General features: G+C 35.7%; 2 protein-coding genes across 3 annotated transcripts; both read right to left on the reverse strand.

The window, feature by feature from the left end:
* Positions 1-415: 415 nt before the first annotated feature.
* LOC141545230 (taste receptor type 2 member 40-like) lies at positions 416-1,402 on the reverse strand. Its single transcript, XM_074272268.1, has one exon. The coding sequence runs from the start codon at positions 1,400-1,402 to the stop codon at positions 416-418; it is 987 nt and encodes a 328-aa protein (XP_074128369.1).
* An 11,751-nt stretch (positions 1,403-13,153) lies between these two features.
* Positions 13,154-17,360, reverse strand: LOC141545231 (prolactin-inducible protein homolog). 2 transcript variants are annotated; one of them, XR_012482930.1, is made up of 4 exons: positions 16,455-16,700; positions 15,266-15,371; positions 13,912-14,032; positions 13,154-13,465 (listed from the first exon to the last, which is right to left on the reverse strand). XR_012482930.1 is itself a non-coding variant. In XM_074272269.1 (4 exons), the coding sequence occupies exons 1-4, from the start codon at positions 17,342-17,344 to the stop codon at positions 13,344-13,346; spliced, it is 441 nt and encodes a 146-aa protein (XP_074128370.1). In that variant the 5' UTR covers positions 17,345-17,360; the 3' UTR covers positions 13,154-13,343. The 2 variants fall into 2 exon arrangements, 1 of the variants encoding a protein (XP_074128370.1); XM_074272269.1 differs by lacking the exon at positions 16,455-16,700 and adding an exon at positions 17,253-17,360.
* Between the last annotated feature and the right edge of the window lie 361 nt (positions 17,361-17,721).

The following is a 17,721-nucleotide window of genomic DNA, read 5'->3' on the forward strand; positions in this document are numbered from 1 at the left end:
AAGAAAGGACAACAAATACAGGGATTGTTCTGCATGGACAGATAGAGAAGGTATACAGCCTAGCCCATTTTAAGTCTTTCTACTTCTAGGTTGTCTCTTTATAGAATGGAGGTAAAATACACTACCTCTGTTTCTGCTCAGCAGGTTGGCTAATCATAATTTGATTATTGTATTTAATATTACCTTCCTGGTGATGATATCCTCTATGAACTAATGCATAGATTCACTTATAGGAGAGGGCCAGTACAGTGTTTTGGGAAAAAGGAAACAAAACTCAAGTTCCAGAGCTTGTCTTAAGCTATAGGAGGGAAAGGGAGAGGGAAAGAAAAACAATGCAAGTGATGACTCAGATTGGTGTCCCAGGAGGAAGGGGCTCTAGGATGAAAACCCAGAATCTCAGTTGAAAAATTCATCTTCATTTTCCTGACAAGGTCCAGCTGCATGAGGACAAACAGCAAGAACAGATCTGGTGCTGAAACCTTCCCCAGTTATTTCTCAGTTTGGGATTGCCCCAGATTAATAATGCTGAATGACCAGAGGGATAGGCAGCCATAATGATTTTGCACACTACATTCCAGAAACTGTTATCATCAAAAATGTTAGACATGGAGAGGAGCAAAGCAACAAAATTGAAAATGTAGAGAATGAGGAAAGAGCTTATGGCTTTGATGGCTCCTATGTGAGCCTCCATGCTGGGACTCCTGTAGCCTGTGGTTTTGCTTTCCATCTGTAGGATATGTCTCTTGAGAGAGATGATCAAGAGGACAGCAGCAAGCATGAAAAGGATGAGAGGGATGAACATTCCCACATTGTAGATAATAGCCAAGTTAATCATATTGGTATTGATTTTGTATTTCTTCTTTGTGAAGTTGGAGAATGGTTTAGGTATTGAGTGAATGCAGGATGTATTATATACCTGCTGGGAGAAAAGGATGCTGTAGCAGAAGGAAATGATCACTGATGACCACAGTAGCCAGGGCATTAATCCAGCGATTTTCCATTTTAGCCTGAGGAACAGAGGATGGTTGAAATTGGCAATCTTTACAAAGTAGAAGATGCTCAACCATGTTGCAAACCAAAGGCTGCAAAACGTCAAGAACATGAAAATGACTTTGAATATCTCATAGACAGTATCTTCTTTGTAAAAGGATGGAAATATCAAAGCGGCAGAATTTTCTATCATCATGCAACTCTGAAGAGCAATTCTAGACAAACTAAGGAAAAACAAAATCCTTCCACTTGGGGAGAACTTTTTGTTCTGAACCCACTCAGCCCCGTTTATAACCATAATGAAGCCATTCCCAATAATGCCAATGATGCACTCCATTCCTGGAACTGTGAAAGATATGATAATAACAAACATTGATAATTCATCTTCTGACGAGCTGCAGATTTCAATCATTATTATCAACTACAGGTCTTCTATTTATGGAAGAAATATGTTTTTCCAATACCTGACTGGCAGATCCACAGGAGCATTGAGAATTTATCTCATAGGAAGCAGTTGATGTAGCATTTCTAAATTTATATGATTTGTTTATTTCAGGATTCTTAGCTCTGAGCCTAGAGATGCAAATGACTGAAGGGTTTGATTCCTAGGCATCTCTCTATTTTAAGACATGTTGGCAGTGGACCAGCTGGGGGATTCTGGAAAGGACTCAAACAGAGTTGAACTATTTTACTCTCTTCTTTCAAATTCAGCGATACTGCCTTGAGATCATTGTCCTTCAGTGGTCTCAGGAACTAAGTCATTAGCTTGTTAGTCATTTCTAATCTGTGACTATAGAAAATTACATTTAAAGACTAGAGGTGTCTTTTGCATGCCCTAATGATATTCATATGATAGTTTAAATTTGTAAAGTGTTTTGCACATCATTTGGGGTAGCTCTTATTTACATAAAAGCTCCTCTTGGAAAACTATGAAAAGGGACTGCTGATCCTTTGTAGTGCCGTGTTCAAACCATACATAGCTTTTGAGTTTCCACTGATAATAAACCAGCAAACATAGTTAATCCAAATCAAGTCATTTAATGAAATAATATAGTAAGATACACTTAGTGTAGTGTATACATAGTGTAGTAGGATACGTTTTATCAGTGGAATGAGTGGACACACATACAGATCATTCATAGAAAGTACATCCCTAGGCAAACTGTGTAGACTTGGTACATGAATATGACATCATAAATTAAGGAACCTGTGACCAGAGGATATATATGAAGGGTTAACTCATGTTACTGATGCTTCAGGATTGCCCATTTCTTCTGATGCTTGGGCTGCTTTTGTCTTTTCTGCCTTCTCCCAACAGGGTGTGGTGTAAATGCATTATATATTGCATTAAATCTCTGCTGCTTGTTACCTATCTTTGCTGCTATTTACTAGTCTTCATTTGGATCTTTCAGATGAGGTGCTCTCTCTTTGCCATAAAAGGAGGAATGAAGTCAGCCATCACTGTTTTAAATCAATTCTTTAAAGATGGTAGGATCTTCCAACACCCAACTGAATAGGACTAGAGAAAAGCTGCTTTCTTTCTTTAAGAGAAGAGGGATTTGTCACCAATCAAGAGCTTGATCTTCAGGGGTTAAGCTTTTTTGGTATATAGACATCCATTCAAATTTGTAGAGACTTCAAAAATCTTCAAATTCAATTCAATCCCTCTATCTTATTTAGGATTGGGAAATCCCTTTTTAATTATAATAAAAATCTGATTATTAATCATCATTCCTATTCAGAATAAGAATTTCCTCAGTTGCAGTTCTTTATACTAATAAAATCACAGGCCCTCTCAGTAATCTCATTTGTGCGTGGGGAAACTGAAGTACTTCTAAGTTTCTTTTTTTTTTTTTTTTTTTTTTTCATATTGTACAACTAATTAGTGGCAGACCCCGGACTTTGATTGATAATCCAGTGAGATTGTATTACTAGGACCAGTGGGACAACTGGGTCATTAAAAAAGGCCCTTAAAATGATCGCCAAGTAAGTAGACAGGCTGGAAAAATGAATTGACTGCCAGGGTGAGAGTGGCATGAGTCACTTGCTGTTCCCCTGTAGTTCTCCCTCTCTGATTTTTGCGTCATGAGCCCAAAATGGTGCTGGTGCACAGAAGTGAATGGGGGAGGAAGAGGTCAGGAAAGGGCACCAATGATCAAACTCTTTCATGTACCTATCATGCACTGAACTTCTGCACGAACATGAATTTCTAAAGAAACCTTTCTCTTGACTGTTCTTTCCTCTTTTCTATGAGTCTTTGGCCCCTTTCCCTGGCCTGGCATTCAGATTTAGAAGTTTAAATCCTGGGAACAGAGGGACACAGTCTTTGATCACTGACAAGCAGGAGTATAGAGCTGAGTTTTAAATTCCAATTTTGTCACTTAATTTGTGTGAATCTGGGCAAGTCACATTGCTTTTTTTGGGATCTCATTTTTTTCATCTCTGATATAAGGGGATGGGATGAGATGACTTCTAATATCCTTTCTAGCTGGAAAACTATAATTTTAGAAAATATGTCTGTTCCATTCAGATAGTGTGTTATTGAGGCCATGGTTATAAGCAGGCAGGCTCTGAGATAATAATAGATAGAAATGTTTTTGTGGGATTAAATCCCAAAATAGATTTATCTTTTCTAAGATACTGGAGTATCAATATCAGAAACAAGTCAAGAGAGTGAAAAATAAAATACTTTATCAAATTGGAAAATATAAAGTTATTTTTTATTTGTACTAAGATCTGTATATATTAGTCATGGATAGTTTTAAAATATTTTGAACAAAGTCTCTGCCTTTTTTGTTGTTGTTGTTAAGATTCAAACTGATAACCAGTTCAATTATTTTGATTTAATTGGCAGACTAATGAATCATTCATTTTAGCCAGATAGATAATTAAGGTATTTTATTAAAAAAATTCTTGTGAGTATAAATTGTCTTATTGATTGAAAGACAGATGAAAGACAGATTTAGTCCCATGAACTCCTCCCTTCATCTGATTGTTTGAGATCCTTGGAATTGGTCTAAGCTTAGATTCTAAGTGATAAGTTGACCTAGAGAGAGGGAGAAGATTTGGAAAGTTTGATCTATACTCCTAATTGTGAGTGAAATGAAAGCCAAAGAGATGAAGAGAGGAAATAAAAATAAGGAGAGGGATAGAAGGATGAAAGTAACCAGAAGTTTTCTAAGCCTCAAAAATAAAATTAAGTCAATTAGAGTACCTTCAAAAAATAAAATGAATTAAAAATATTGAAAATACTGAAAAATTGTAAAGTAAGTGAGAGTTTTTTTTGTGGGAAGACTTAGAAAAGATTTAGAAAAAGAAAATTAATACCCCATCACTAGAATTACAAAATCTAACCCAAGTAATAGGTTCCCTGAAAATTAGATATGGCAGCAAAAATCATAAGAATTTCAGACTCCTGGAGGATTAAAAATTGTAAGAGAATTTAAAGATCATCTTATTATCTTAAAGATGTAACTGGATTTGCCTATGCCCACCAAAAATAGAGACTTCTAGGAGGAGAATATCCTACTGAACAGATGATATTGACCTAGATCTTCAACTCTGTAAGTGGATTGTGATTTGATCCTTAAAGAGAATTATGGAGATAGAAGGTAGAAGTGATGGAATGAGGAAGAGGAGAATATATTTTGTCTTTTTTTTTGGAGGTCCTTGGGATTGGTCTGGGAAAAGTAGTATTGATAGAATTTGGGAGATGAGATTAGGAGTGGAATTTCCTGTGGAAAAGACAGAGGATTTAGAGAATTTGATCCATATTTTTGCTTGTCAGTGACCATCTGTCAGTTCTGTTCCTAGGAGTTAAAATTCTAAATCTGAATGAGAGCCTGAAGAAAGAATCCATAGGCTCATATTAAAAAGGAGAGAGTAGGCAAATGAGAGAAATTTATTTAGAGATGCCTGTTCATATAGAAGTACAAGGCATGGCAATGGTGTGAGAGAGTGAAACAAAGTATTGGAGCCTTTCTCTAACTTCTCCCTCCTTCCCCAGCCATTTACTTCTATCTACTATGAGTATTGTGAGTTGCTAATGCAGGAACTAGAGAGGGGGAGCTAAAAAATATCAGCAGTTACTCATATGTTGGTGGGAATTGAATTGCAAGATACCACTTGGGCTCCACTTCTTTCTGCCTCTTAAAGGCATTAGCTCAAATTCACTAATTCATTGATATATTATTCAACTTCCTTCTTTAGTATCGGAGGAAGAGACAGAAGGGAGAGTTAGAAAATTTGGCATTAAGGGTACTGGGGACTTGCTGCTATTTTTGCTAAGGGCATTGATGCCCCAGCAATTGAGGTCATTATTTAATTGACTGTAGCTAGTCACTAGTAGGGAGTTGTTCCAACACTTTCCTATGTATATAATTCAGCTTCATACTTCATTTTATATTGGCTCATTCTATACACGCAGGCCCATTAATGCTACACAGATGAAGAAATTGAGACTGAAAGAGACTATGGAATTGATCCTGGGCATAAAACTTGTCAATGGTAGAGCTAGAAATAGATTTCAGATCTCTGATTGATCATATAGTATACTTGTCCCTGATTTAATATTATCTTTTAAAGTTATATGTAAAAATGGTTTTCAACATTTGCTTTTATAAGCGTTTCTCCCTCCTTCTTCACCAAGACAGTAAGCAACCTGATACAAGTTACACATGTACAATCATATTAAACATTTTGCACAATACTCATGTTGTAAAATCAGAATAAAATGAGAAATAAGGATCACGAAAAAGAAAAAAAATAGCAAAAAAGATAAAAATAGCATGCTTTGATCCACATTCAAACTCTGGATAGCATTTTTCATCATGATTCCTTTGGGATTGTCTTAGATTATTATGTTACTGAGAAGAGCAAAGTCTATCAAAATTGATCGTTACACAATGTTGCTGTGTTCTTATTGAGCAATAGTATGTCATTATATTCATATACCACAATTTGTTCAGCCATTCCCCAACTGATGGACATCCCCTTTGAGTTCCAATTCTTTGCCACCACAAAGAGAGCTGTTTTAAACATTTTGTATATGTGAGTCCTTTTCCCTTTTTGGAATACAGACTTAGGAGTGGTATTGCTGGATCAAAGGGTATGCACAGTTTTATAGCTCTTTGAATATAATTCCAAATAACTATCATAAATGTATTAGTGTTCCCATTTTCCCCCATAACCTCTCCAATATTTATATTTTTATTTTCTTCCATATCAGCCAATCTGATATATGTGAAGCGATACCTCAGAGTTGTTTAAGTTTGAATTTCTCTAACCAATAGACATCTATAGTATTTTTTCATAGGATAGCTTTGATTTCTTTATATAAAAATTATCTGTTCATATCTTTTTACCATTTACCAATGGGGAATGACTTGTATTCTTATAAATTTGACTCAGTTCTCTATATTTGAAAAATGAGACTATCTCAGAAACATTGACTGTAAATTCCTTTCCCTCAATTTTATGATTTCCTTATAATTTTGGTTGCATTGGCTTTGTTTGTGTAAATATCCTATTAATTTAATGTAATCAAAACTATCCATTTTGCATTGCATAATGTTTTCTATTTCTTGTTTAGGAAAAAATCCTTCTCTTCTCCATAGATCTCATAAGAATACTATTCCTTGCTCTCCTAATTTGCTTATGGTATTGCCCTTTATGTCTAAATTGTGTACCCATTTTGACCTTATCTTGGCATAGGGTGTCAGATGTTGGTCAATGCCTAGTTTCTGCCATACTGTTTTCTAGTTTTCCCAGCAATTTTTGTCAAATAGTGAGTTATTATCCCAAAAGCTGGAGCCTTTTGGTTATTGACTGTTGCATCTTATATACGTTATTCCACTGATCCACCATTATATTTCTTAGTCAGTACCAATTAGTTTTGATTATTGCCATTTATAATTTATTTTCAGATGTAATATGAGTTAGTCCCCCATGTTTTGCATTTTTTTTCATTATTTCCCTTAGTATTCTTGACCTTTTGTTTTTCCAGATAAATTTTGTTAATATATTTCTATTTTTGGTAGTTTGATTAGGATGACACTGAATAAGCAAATTAATTTAGATAGAATTGTCATGTTTATTGTATCTTAACCTACCTATAAACAAATGATATTTTTCCAATTATTATGTCTGACTTTATTTGTGTGAAAAGTGTTTTGTAATTATGGTTTCTATAGTTTGGGTTTGTCTTGGCAGGTAGACTCCCAAATGTTTTATATTATCTATCTAAAATAATATTAATGTTTTAAATGGAAATGCCAAAACATTCATGTTTCCTGCTTTCATTTTTGTTACCTTTTGTAGTGATATTTCAGGGTCTCATGCTATGGATTAGAAGGGATATTTAAAAGGTGATAAGAAGTAGTTAAAAAAAACCCCAAAGAACTACAATACTGCTAGATAGGTAAATATATAATTGGATCAATCATTTTGAATAAGGTAAGCAGAGACACTTTGCTTCAATGACAGGAATGTAATTGAGGATATAATCTTCATGACCTAGAAGATGCCAAATTGGGCAGCTTGAAATAATGATGATTATTGTGTAAGCCATTGAACATTCTTCAGGAAGATAAAATATAAAATTCTCTGTATTGCATTCAAAGTCCTTCACAACCTGGCCCCTTCTTACCTTTTCAGTATTATTATACTTTACTCATCCCTACACAATTTGAGATCCAGTGATACTGACCTCTTTGCTGTTCCTTGCACAAGATACTCCTTCTGATGAGACATTTTCACTGTTTTCCTCTGTGATGCAAAACTCTCCCTTTCATTTCTACCTTCAGGCTTCCTTAGCCTCCTTCAAGTTCCAGATAAAATCCCACCTTACATCTTTTAATGGTAGTGCCTTCCATCCTTTGATTATATACAGTTTGTTCTTTAGCTATCTTAATTGAGCATAATTCTTTTCATGTTGTCTTCACCATTATATTATATGTTCCTTGAGAGTAACAACTATCTTTACTTGTCTGTGCATTTATCAACACGTAGCATAATGCATAGCACATAGTTGATACTTACTAAATCCTTATTAACTGAGTGATTTACTGAAATGCAATTCTGCCTTTAAATTCATATTGAAGATATCAAAACAAAATAATATGTTCAGAAGGATCATGATTCAAGATGAGATCACTGTTTTTAAAAAAATTGACATTCTTTTTAATATCACTACCATTTCTTTTACTGTTCCCTCCAAATAAAAAAAAGCAAACAAGGAGTAATGAGTAGAAATGAAAAGAAAGTAGATTGCAGATCTATAGAAGATTTCTATAGAAATAGAATGGTTTCCCTTGAAAAGCAGGTAGTTTTTCATCATTAGATATCTTCATATGGAGGTTGGTTGATCACTTTTAGAGCATACTATATTTGGAATTCATGTTCTGTGGGGAGATGGTATTAGATAACCTCTCAGTTCCCTTCAAATGGAAGATTCTGAGAGTCTTAAAGCTGCCATACTGCCAAGATTGTTCTCTGGCTTCTGGCAAAAGACGATGAGGAGATTCTTTTCCAACAGCCTCAAATTCTATTAGTGACACTTATTTGTATTGAAATGTACAGGGAAGTGTTTTCTTCTTAATCTTTTATTTCATAGTAGCCAGACTTTCTGCCTCTCCAACAAAATTGGAGAGACAGAGTTCTTCATTTTTTTTATCATGCTAAACCCAGATGTAAATAATAATGCAAATTGAATAATGCAAATTTCCACTTCTTAAAACTCATATATATCTCCAAATAAAGCATTTTATACATCATGCTTTTTGGTTTTTTACTGATAGGCATCTTGGTATGAGGGACAGAAGCCTGGGTCTTGGAAACAGAAAATGTAGATTCAAATTCCAACATTGTTACTTATAAGTTGTATGATCTTGGCCTAGTCATGCAACTGCTCTGTGTCTCAGTTTCCCCAGCTGTAATACTTAATTCCTATTTCTAAATATTAAGGTGTTATATAGACATTAGTTGTTTTTCTTAAGGCTAAACACAAAGCACAAAACCTTTTGTGCTCTTCCAATAAAGTATCTCTTATAACACATTAAGATTTTATAATTTTTTTTGTGATAGACAAGCTGCACAGCTGACTTTAATGATACCCTATCAATACTTACTATAACATCATATAGGGAAATATATAATTACTAAGAGTATTTTCCTCTGTTATGGAGAATAGACAATGTATCATCCAAAAGGGAAAGGGATTCCCTTTAGGTAGTGAGGTCCTCTAGCTGCTCCTATTTGTGAATGTTTACTTAAAATCAATTGACTAAGCAATCTATATAAGAAAAACCAGGTGGATAGAAAATGTGTGTTATGCAGATTATGACATGAAGTTGGTTGGATGACACATTGAGCCAGATCATCACTGCAAATGGACAATGAGATGGGATCATAACTGGTTAAGATGAAGAGAATGGGCTAGGTTGCATTTGAGAAAGTGCACATTACTTTTTCATTGATTTCTCAAAAAATAATTCATCTTTTAGATGAATATTTTAACAGTGATGCTCTAAGACTATATATGGATTGGCTGAGGGAGTTCTCACACTGAAAATTTCTTGTACTGATGAAACCATAGTTAATTCATATATGGGAATTATACTAACTGTAAAACCATCTCATTTGATTCCTAGCATCTGGAAGAAAATTCCAGCTTATCAAAGTATGACTCAGACTGTTTTAAAATGATTTTTATTACCTCTTGATTGATGCAAAGTATTTTACTAGGAAACTAGCTAAAGAATTCAGACTTAAGAGGGGATTTATTAATAATCATATCTAACTTGTGAGTTCATAGTACTTCTGTTCGTGTTGACAAATGCTCTTAAATGCATAAGACTGGTGAATAATTTTTGAATTGTTTAGCATTTTTTTTTTGCAGTTACTTGTCAATAGCTCCTTTTTTTGGCTAAGATATAGCTGCTGACATTATAAATTTGCATAAAGCACAGAGTGTCCTGCCAAAGCAGTAGTGGTCATGGAGGCAACTAAGTATTTATTTGATTTGCTTGAGTTAGTGTGTGAGAAAATGGGCATTAGACAGAACTGTCAATAAAAGCTTACTGAATTGGGAAATATACAGATCATTCCTTGGAAGAAAAGGAGACCAAGTTAAAGTTCTAGCTTTGCCACTCACTTTCTATGGGATATTGCAGAGATTTGTTTTTACTCAGGGGATTCAATTTTCTCACATGTAAAATAAAGGAATTGAGGCAAATGAAATCTAAGTTTTCTTCTAGTTCTGTTGTTCCATGATAATATTATAACTTAATGGGAAAAAAACCCCTTGCTCCTTGCAAAGCAAATACAAATAGAAAAGCAAGACCTTCCTTTGTTGTAAAGGAGTTCACATTCTAATAAGGAGAAATAGCCAATAATGCAACTTTTAAAAAATGTAATTTCCACTGATAAAACCATATTCATTTTTATGTTGAATCACTTAATAGTGCTTAAGATTTTGGTGGCAAGAATTTTCTTTTCTAGGCCATTAGTATTGGATTATTCCTTTTGGTTTCTGGCATTTCCAAGTTTAGAAAACTGTTCTCTTCTCTGTGTGAGTTTGGAGGAAAGAAGAGAGTTGTTTTATGGGGAGACCAAGACTTTAAAAATGATCATATCTATTGCAAGAGGCAGAAGAAAGGTGGGAGAATTTGGAGGTGGGAGTGAGAGAAGGATTATGCTTAAAGTGAGAACAAGTGATCTATGACATATGATGGCAAGCTTAGGTCACAGGTTTTGTTACTCTTATAAACTTATGGAGTATCTGCTCAAATGGATCTTGAGTGTAGCCAAGCAAGATAGGTCCAAAGCAGTAAAAATTGGAGATCTCATTGGAATAGTTGTGTATATAGATATATAAATATAATATATATATATAATATAATATATACATAATATAAATAGATAGAAAAATGAGTATGTTATTCAAAATAACAACAAAAAGGAGGTTAATAATCATTTTGTCTAGTTAAGTTTCTATTTATAGAAATGATACCTACCCTCAACTGCCACCCCCATCAAGCCACTGGCAAAAGTTTATTGAATTAGAAGTTAGTTATATTTGGTTTTTCAAAGGTAAAAGTTAGGATTATGAAAGTCCAGAGCATTTGCAAGGCAAATCCTTTTCAAAAATGGCTTTGTATGGTTGACTCATCCTAAGAGTTTATCAGGGAAAGTGCTTAGTGATTTCTATGCAATATGCACAATGGGCCAGTCAAAAATGTAAGGTTGAAAAAGTAGATCAGATGTTTTCAGTTTCAGTTGTAATGATTGCTTGCCATTTATTATCATGCTTCTGGATATGTGAGATCCTTTATTTCCTTTTAGATTGCTATTTGGTTGAATGTACCCATGAGAAACAGGAAGAGGCCCTTTTTGGAAATATATTGATTCCTGAGTAGATAGTGATAATGAAAATAATAATAGTTATCATGTACATGGGAGGTTTACTAAATATTTTACATATATTAACTCATTTGATTTTCACAAAAACCCAGAGCTGTACTGGAATCTATGAGATATTAAATGATCCAAAAGAAAGCTTCCATTGTATGTGGGAAGATTCTTTATGGAGGATTTTTGAGAAGACAGATATAAGATTAACAAATGGTGAGAAGATACAAATTAATTGGGTTGTTCATGTCAGTGGTATCATGGATCTTTTGAAATGTTGCAAATAATTTTATAATGTGAAATTTTGTAAAAATAAATAGAGATCTCTGTCTTCTGTAAGTAAAATGGTTCTAAGTTTAGATGTCAAAACATAAGGAAGATAAATATTTTGATTGGAGGACAAGAAAATAGCAATTAGGGGAAGATAAATATTCGGTGACAACACTGCATACAGAGAGAATTCAATATGGATTAAGTGAGAGGGATAATACAGAGACAGGGTACCACACTGTAGAGGGTGCTGGGCTTAGAGAAAGGAAGGTATAGATTTAAATCCTGCTCCGACCCTTACTAGCTGTGTGACCTTACCTCTATGTAACTTATACATATGTTTTCTCTAAGTCATAGATGGATTTTTCAATGTTGGTTATTTTCTCTGGTTCACAGCTCCATTTCATTAGGCAATTTATGCTACAAGATTCAGTCTAAAAGAAGACTGTGAACTTTTGTCAGCTTTACCCCAATCTAATTAATAGCACTCCAAGCCATGGGAGATCGCAAAAAGGGCAGACAAGAGGGCAAAGCAGAAGTTTTGGGAGAGTATAAAAGAAAGTAGCATCATTCTTCAATAGGCAAATGAGGACTAGGAGACTTTGGGGGAAAGGGTTTTGAGGGATCTAGGTACAAAGGATCTTGGGAGGAGAGGATCATTTCAGCTAAAACTAAGTGATGCTAGGAAATGTTGAGTGTAGTACTTTAGGTTATTATCATTTGCTTATTATGTGGAAAATCCCTTGAGATAAATGTACCGGTGCTTTTCTGCCACATCAAAGCAGGTACTTATTAGTTATTAAGCTGATGGATTGATTCAAAGACCTGTATATATCTACATATGCATATATATAAATGTAGATATATAGAAAGATAAATACATTAAAAAAAATGATAGGCAGGAGTGCAATGGATAGAAGATTGACCTTAGAATCAGATCTGAGCTGGGTTCAAGTCCTTCTGTTTTCACTATGTGCCCCCCAATTGTCTCAGTACCCCCAATTAACTTTCTAAGACTAGATAGGCAACTAGATGATGAAGATGATCCCTTCTTTTTCTTCCCTTCCCTCCCCTCCTCTCCTCTTACCCTCCCTTCCTCTCCCCATACCCTCCTCTCCTCTCCCCATACCCTCCTCTCCCTTTACCCTCTCTTCTCCTCCTCTTACCCTCTCCTCCCCTCCCCTTCTAGATTAGCTTTCCTATCTTGCCAAAAATGAAAGTACATTGGCTTTATTCTAAATGCCAATCATCACGGGAACTTTAATTTGCTCCATTTTTCTGATTTGGGCCAATTCCATCTACTTAATACAGCTTAGAATCTAGGGGCTCAGGAGATATACCAGTCTCGATCTTTCTAATAGCAGGAAATACAGAAACAGGCCACTGCACCCAGCAATGAAAGTATTTTAAAAAATGGCATCCTAGAAATCCATAGTGTTATGAGAAAGAAAAAAAATATTATTGAGATCATTCAACTTTATTGTAAGATATAGGCCTTAAGTGTAGGTATTGTGGGGGGAGGAAAGCAATCGAAACAAAACAAGATTTGAATAATCCAGACAAGCAAGAAGCTTTGTAGGATGTTTATCTTATAGACCTCATGGCTTCAGATGTTCATTCCCAAGGCATCTCTCTGTAGCATGACCAGCCAGGGACGGTGAGAACAGGAGTCCAATTCAGTCCTTTGCAATGTATGTTTGGTTTTTATGAGTAAAGTAGCGTGATACAGGCACGTAACCATTTTCACAGATGTTTGTTTCTAAAATAGTAGTAGCCACACAGTGCACTCTTACATCAGCTAGGAGAAAAATGAAGTAGAGATGGTACTTTAAAACTTTTAGAAACATCACTTAGCCAAAACCCAACTTACTATATGCTTTTTATAGACATCATTTATTCATTTATACAAATTACATTTATTAAACACCTTATTGGTCTCTATCACTCTCCATTTAGTTTTTCCCAAACTCAATTTCCCCCAGGTCTCTCAAATCCCATCTATCACATACCTTTGAAACCTCATGTGCAAACTCTGAAATTGAGCTCCCACCTAGATGCTATTCTTTAGATTCAGTCCTCTTGTCACTCTTTTGCCACTCCTGTTATTCCCCATCACCCAATCAATGCTCATTGTCCTTCCTCATCACATTTACCACCTCTACTCTTTTCTTTTTGGGTAGCCCTCTGCCCGAGATTCCCTTTAGCTGTTTCTCTGTGACCCAACCTTTACAAATCTTCTCTTACTTTGGCTGCACATGTCCCAGTAGAAGTTCCTTGCCCTGTCTCCTGGGCATATACAGGCTTTATATTTGAATGCTGTATAAGGACAATCAGTGTTTTTGTTGGTCCAAGTATATATTTCCATCTGGGAAAAAAGAAGTGAGAATGTATTAATATTGTTGTAACTAGGAAGGACGAAGTGAGAAGAAGAATGAATGGATCTGAAAATAAACAGGCTGACTTCATGGATGGAGGGAAAGGAATGAACAGACATCTCTAAAGGAATCAGGTAAGTAGAGGAATTCTACTGGTACATATCAGGTAGAATTTGACTTATCTTCAATGAAAACTCTTTTCCTCCCTATCAGGTTCAAAATTCCTGATAGAATCAGACTCCTGGGGTTTAGGAGAAAGAAAGGAAATAAACTGTTATATAGATCATATTACATTCCAGGCATGGGATAGGCATTTTCCCAAATAATCTCATTTGATCCTCACAATAACCCTGAGAAATAGCTGCTATTATGGTCCCTATTTTTCAGTTGAATAAGCTGAGGCACTAGAACCATACAGCTAGTATATGCCTGTTGTCAGATTTTAATTTGGGTCTTCTTGACTCTAAGCCTAGTGCTCTATCTGCTGAGTGACTTAGCTGCCTTTATGTCATCTATCTGCCTCTAGATGGGAGATTTGAAGGGAATAGAGCTAAGTGAGAATTTATATTTTTAAATTTAATGTTATTTTATTTTCAGCTATAAATTTTCTCCACTCCCAACTGCTCCTCCACCCATTAAGAAAACAATAAATACAAATTCATTGCAAATATGAAGTCATACAAGTTTCTGCATTAGTGATGTCCAGGGAAAAAAGCAAGAGAAAAAGAAAAAAAAATGATTCAGTCTGCATTCTGAGTCTATAATTTCTCTATATGGAAGTTAATAGTATTTCTTATCGAGTCCTTGGGAACTATGTTGGATCATCTTATTGTTCAGAATTATTAAATCTTTCATAGTTGGTTTAGATGAGAATTTAAAGGCCATTTTGTCCAAATTTCTCATTTTACAAATAATTCATGTACCTCCTTTTCACATCATCTACTTCTACTTTCATGGTGTGACAAAGTGTGATGGCTGCCTTTTTAGCATACTTCCCTTCTCAGTGATATTAGGTTCACTCAATCTCTCTGGCATGGATTTCTGGACTCTTTATTCTTATTCCTTCGACTTCTGAGATTTCCCTATCCCTTCTTTTTGCTCTCCCCACAAATTTTTATTCTTCCTTCTTATTCTCTTTTCCTTTCTTACTCTTCCCTTCTTCTTTTCCTTCATTTTTCTGAAATCCCCCTTTTACAGATACACAAAGTATGTCCCATACTCACTGGCACACATTCTCTTGCTTCAGTTGAAACATTACATCTTAATTCCCATAGTTCATTTCTTTTAGCACTTGGTATTGGGCTTATTTGGAGGACAAGTGGCTTCCGGCTAATAATGGAGAGAGAGAGAAAAGCAGATCAGCTGTGATAGTCCGTACAACCTCTGATAACTAATGGCCTTGGGAAGGGGTCAAGGGATAGAAAGTAAGATGAATGGAAGAGGGAGAGGGTGAAAGGTTTAAGAATAAACAGAGAATTGTCAAGGGTATGAGAGTCTCTTTCTTATTTAGGACTCCAGCATTCCTTAGTCTTAGGCACTAGAAAGAAACTGAGGTCCAGAAAGTCATGAGATGATTATTCAGTTGCTGACCAATGCCTTGACCAATGAGTCATTCCCTTCTTTTCTCTTCAGCCCTTAACCTGGGCCCATATTATCCTGGGAAAGATACAAAATGACCATAGTGCCCTAGAATTTTAGAGCTACATGGAACTCTAGATCACCTTCCCATGCTTTTATTTTGTACAAATGAAGCAATAAGAGCTCAATACAGGACATCTTTAGCCCTACATATTCCTTGGATATCCATTTTCCTGATACAAAGCAACTTGCATTTCCGGAGTGGTTTTATTTTTCCCTGTGTTAGTTTAATGTTCTCAGGCAAGGGCCTAAAATTTTAATCTTTTGACAAAGTATAAAAGTTTCTGAAAGACTTTGTGAACTCCTTGCAATGGAAAACTATACTTAATTTGGCCCCTAGTTAGAAATTGAGAGGACAGTGTGCACTCACACTTGTTTCCTTTCATATTACTCGGCTGGGCACTTCAGGTCACTGGCCTGGAGCATATGTCTATGTAGAAAGATTGAAAGTCCTTAGGTTCAACCTCCCAATCCTCCAGTCTCTACCTACCACTCTAAGCGGGACCTATAACTTAAACTTAAGCTGAGATTTGATATGAAAATTCACAAAACCACTTACTTCACTTTGCACAATGATCCGTAACAGTCTTCTCAGTCCATTTTCTGAGGCTTAAGTCTACATGATTGGTGAAGTTTACAAAAAAACAAAAACAAAAACAAAAATACCCAAAGTTTCTTACATTTCTCCAAATATAACCTATGAGTTCAAAATTCTTAGCTTCCAATCATGACAGTGGGACTCAACTGTAAAATGGAAATAATAATACCACTTACCTCCCAACGTTGTTATGAGAATTAAATGAGAAAATTTAAAAATGCTTGCCACAGCTCCTGTCTCACAGTAGCACCTCATACATGTTCCCTTCCTTCTCAAGGAACTATACTTTCATATTTTCTGTAACTTCTCTATGGTTATACTGGCCAAAAGGTAATTGCTGACTAAGAATCAAGATTCTCTTTAGCCCCACTCCATGCAGTTCTGAATCCTCCCAGACAGATTTTCACAACAAAAAAGTAGTAGCTAATCCACTGTTGGTTGCTATTGGGAGGCCACAAACCTGAGTTGATCGCCAGGTCATTATGTATGAAAAAAACAAACAAACCAGGGATTGCATGAGAGTGCTCGGTTTTAGAATCCAGGTAAACTCAACCCCAACGCCAACTTTAATGAGCAAGAAGAACAATGGATTTCTTTTTCCATAGCTTGAGATAAAGAATGGGTTAGGAGAGACTTGTCTAGGTAAGATAGAAGTTAAGGCACAGGATAAGAATAAGAAGTTTTTGAGAATAAAGAACAGCCTAAACTTCAGATTTTATGCAGGGAAATCTGCTTCTACGTGGGGCTATTGAGGCCCTCAAAGACTAGGTATAGAGTTTCTGGCATTTGGGAAAAGATTCGCTCATCTATGGGGAGAGTAGATTCCCAGTGGGGATATAGAGAAAGTGGATATTGGAAGATAGGTATCCAGAGGGTGAAATGAATCCCCACAGGAGAGAATGTGAAGTCCCCAGATTGGGAAGTGGGCTTTTCCTGGCAGACAAGGAAAAAGTATCTACATGAGGGGTGCTTACTTTTCCTCATCTTCCCCAATGACGAGTTGTAGGCAGAACGCCAGGAATAAGGCAGTAATGCTGCATCTCACCGTTGCTTGGAGAACAGACATTTTGTAGGGCAAAAAGGGTGACTTCCCTGCTAATCAGGATTGTAGCTCAGGGCCACTACTTATAGTCATAAGGAGGAAGGTAGAGGAGTGATTGAGAAGAATATATAACCAACCAGCTTTTGCTCTTTTATCCTGACACCTCCTCTTCTGTTCTTGTTGCCATCAGGTTTGTTTTTCTGAAGAAAAAATGTCAACATACTCTACTTTTGGAAGAGTATTATCCTGAGTAGGGATTAGCATTGTCCTTCCTTATTTCTAAGTATCAGAGAGTCCTCAGGCTACAAGGGACCTTGAAAAACAGAACAACTACTCAGTTACTTCTTGTAAGCTGGGCTTTTTTCCTTTTGCCAATCATTGGAAGGTAGAAATAGAAGAGT

The sequence above is a fragment of the Sminthopsis crassicaudata genome, chromosome 5 (genome assembly GCF_048593235.1).
Source record: "Sminthopsis crassicaudata isolate SCR6 chromosome 5, ASM4859323v1, whole genome shotgun sequence".
NCBI classification, from domain to species: Eukaryota; Metazoa; Chordata; class Mammalia; order Dasyuromorphia; family Dasyuridae; genus Sminthopsis; species Sminthopsis crassicaudata.

Bases quoted from the DNA above. Each gene is read 5' to 3' on its own strand.
- LOC141545230 (XM_074272268.1), bottom strand. From the start codon at position 1,402: ATGATTGAAATCTGCAGCTCGTCAGAAGATGAATTATCAATGTTTGTT.
- LOC141545231 (XM_074272269.1), bottom strand. From the start codon at position 17,344: ATGTCTGTTCTCCAAGCAACGGTGAGATGCAGCATTACTGCCTTATTC. The intron at 14,033-15,265 runs GTGAGTATGGGA...CTTTTTTCCCAG, and splicing joins AAGCAAGAGAATGTGTGCCA to ATGGAAATATATACTTGGAC. The intron at 13,466-13,911 runs GTAAGAGAAGAT...TTTTTCTCCTAG, and splicing joins CTGGGACATGTGCAGCCAAA to CTGATGTAAGAGTGCACTGT.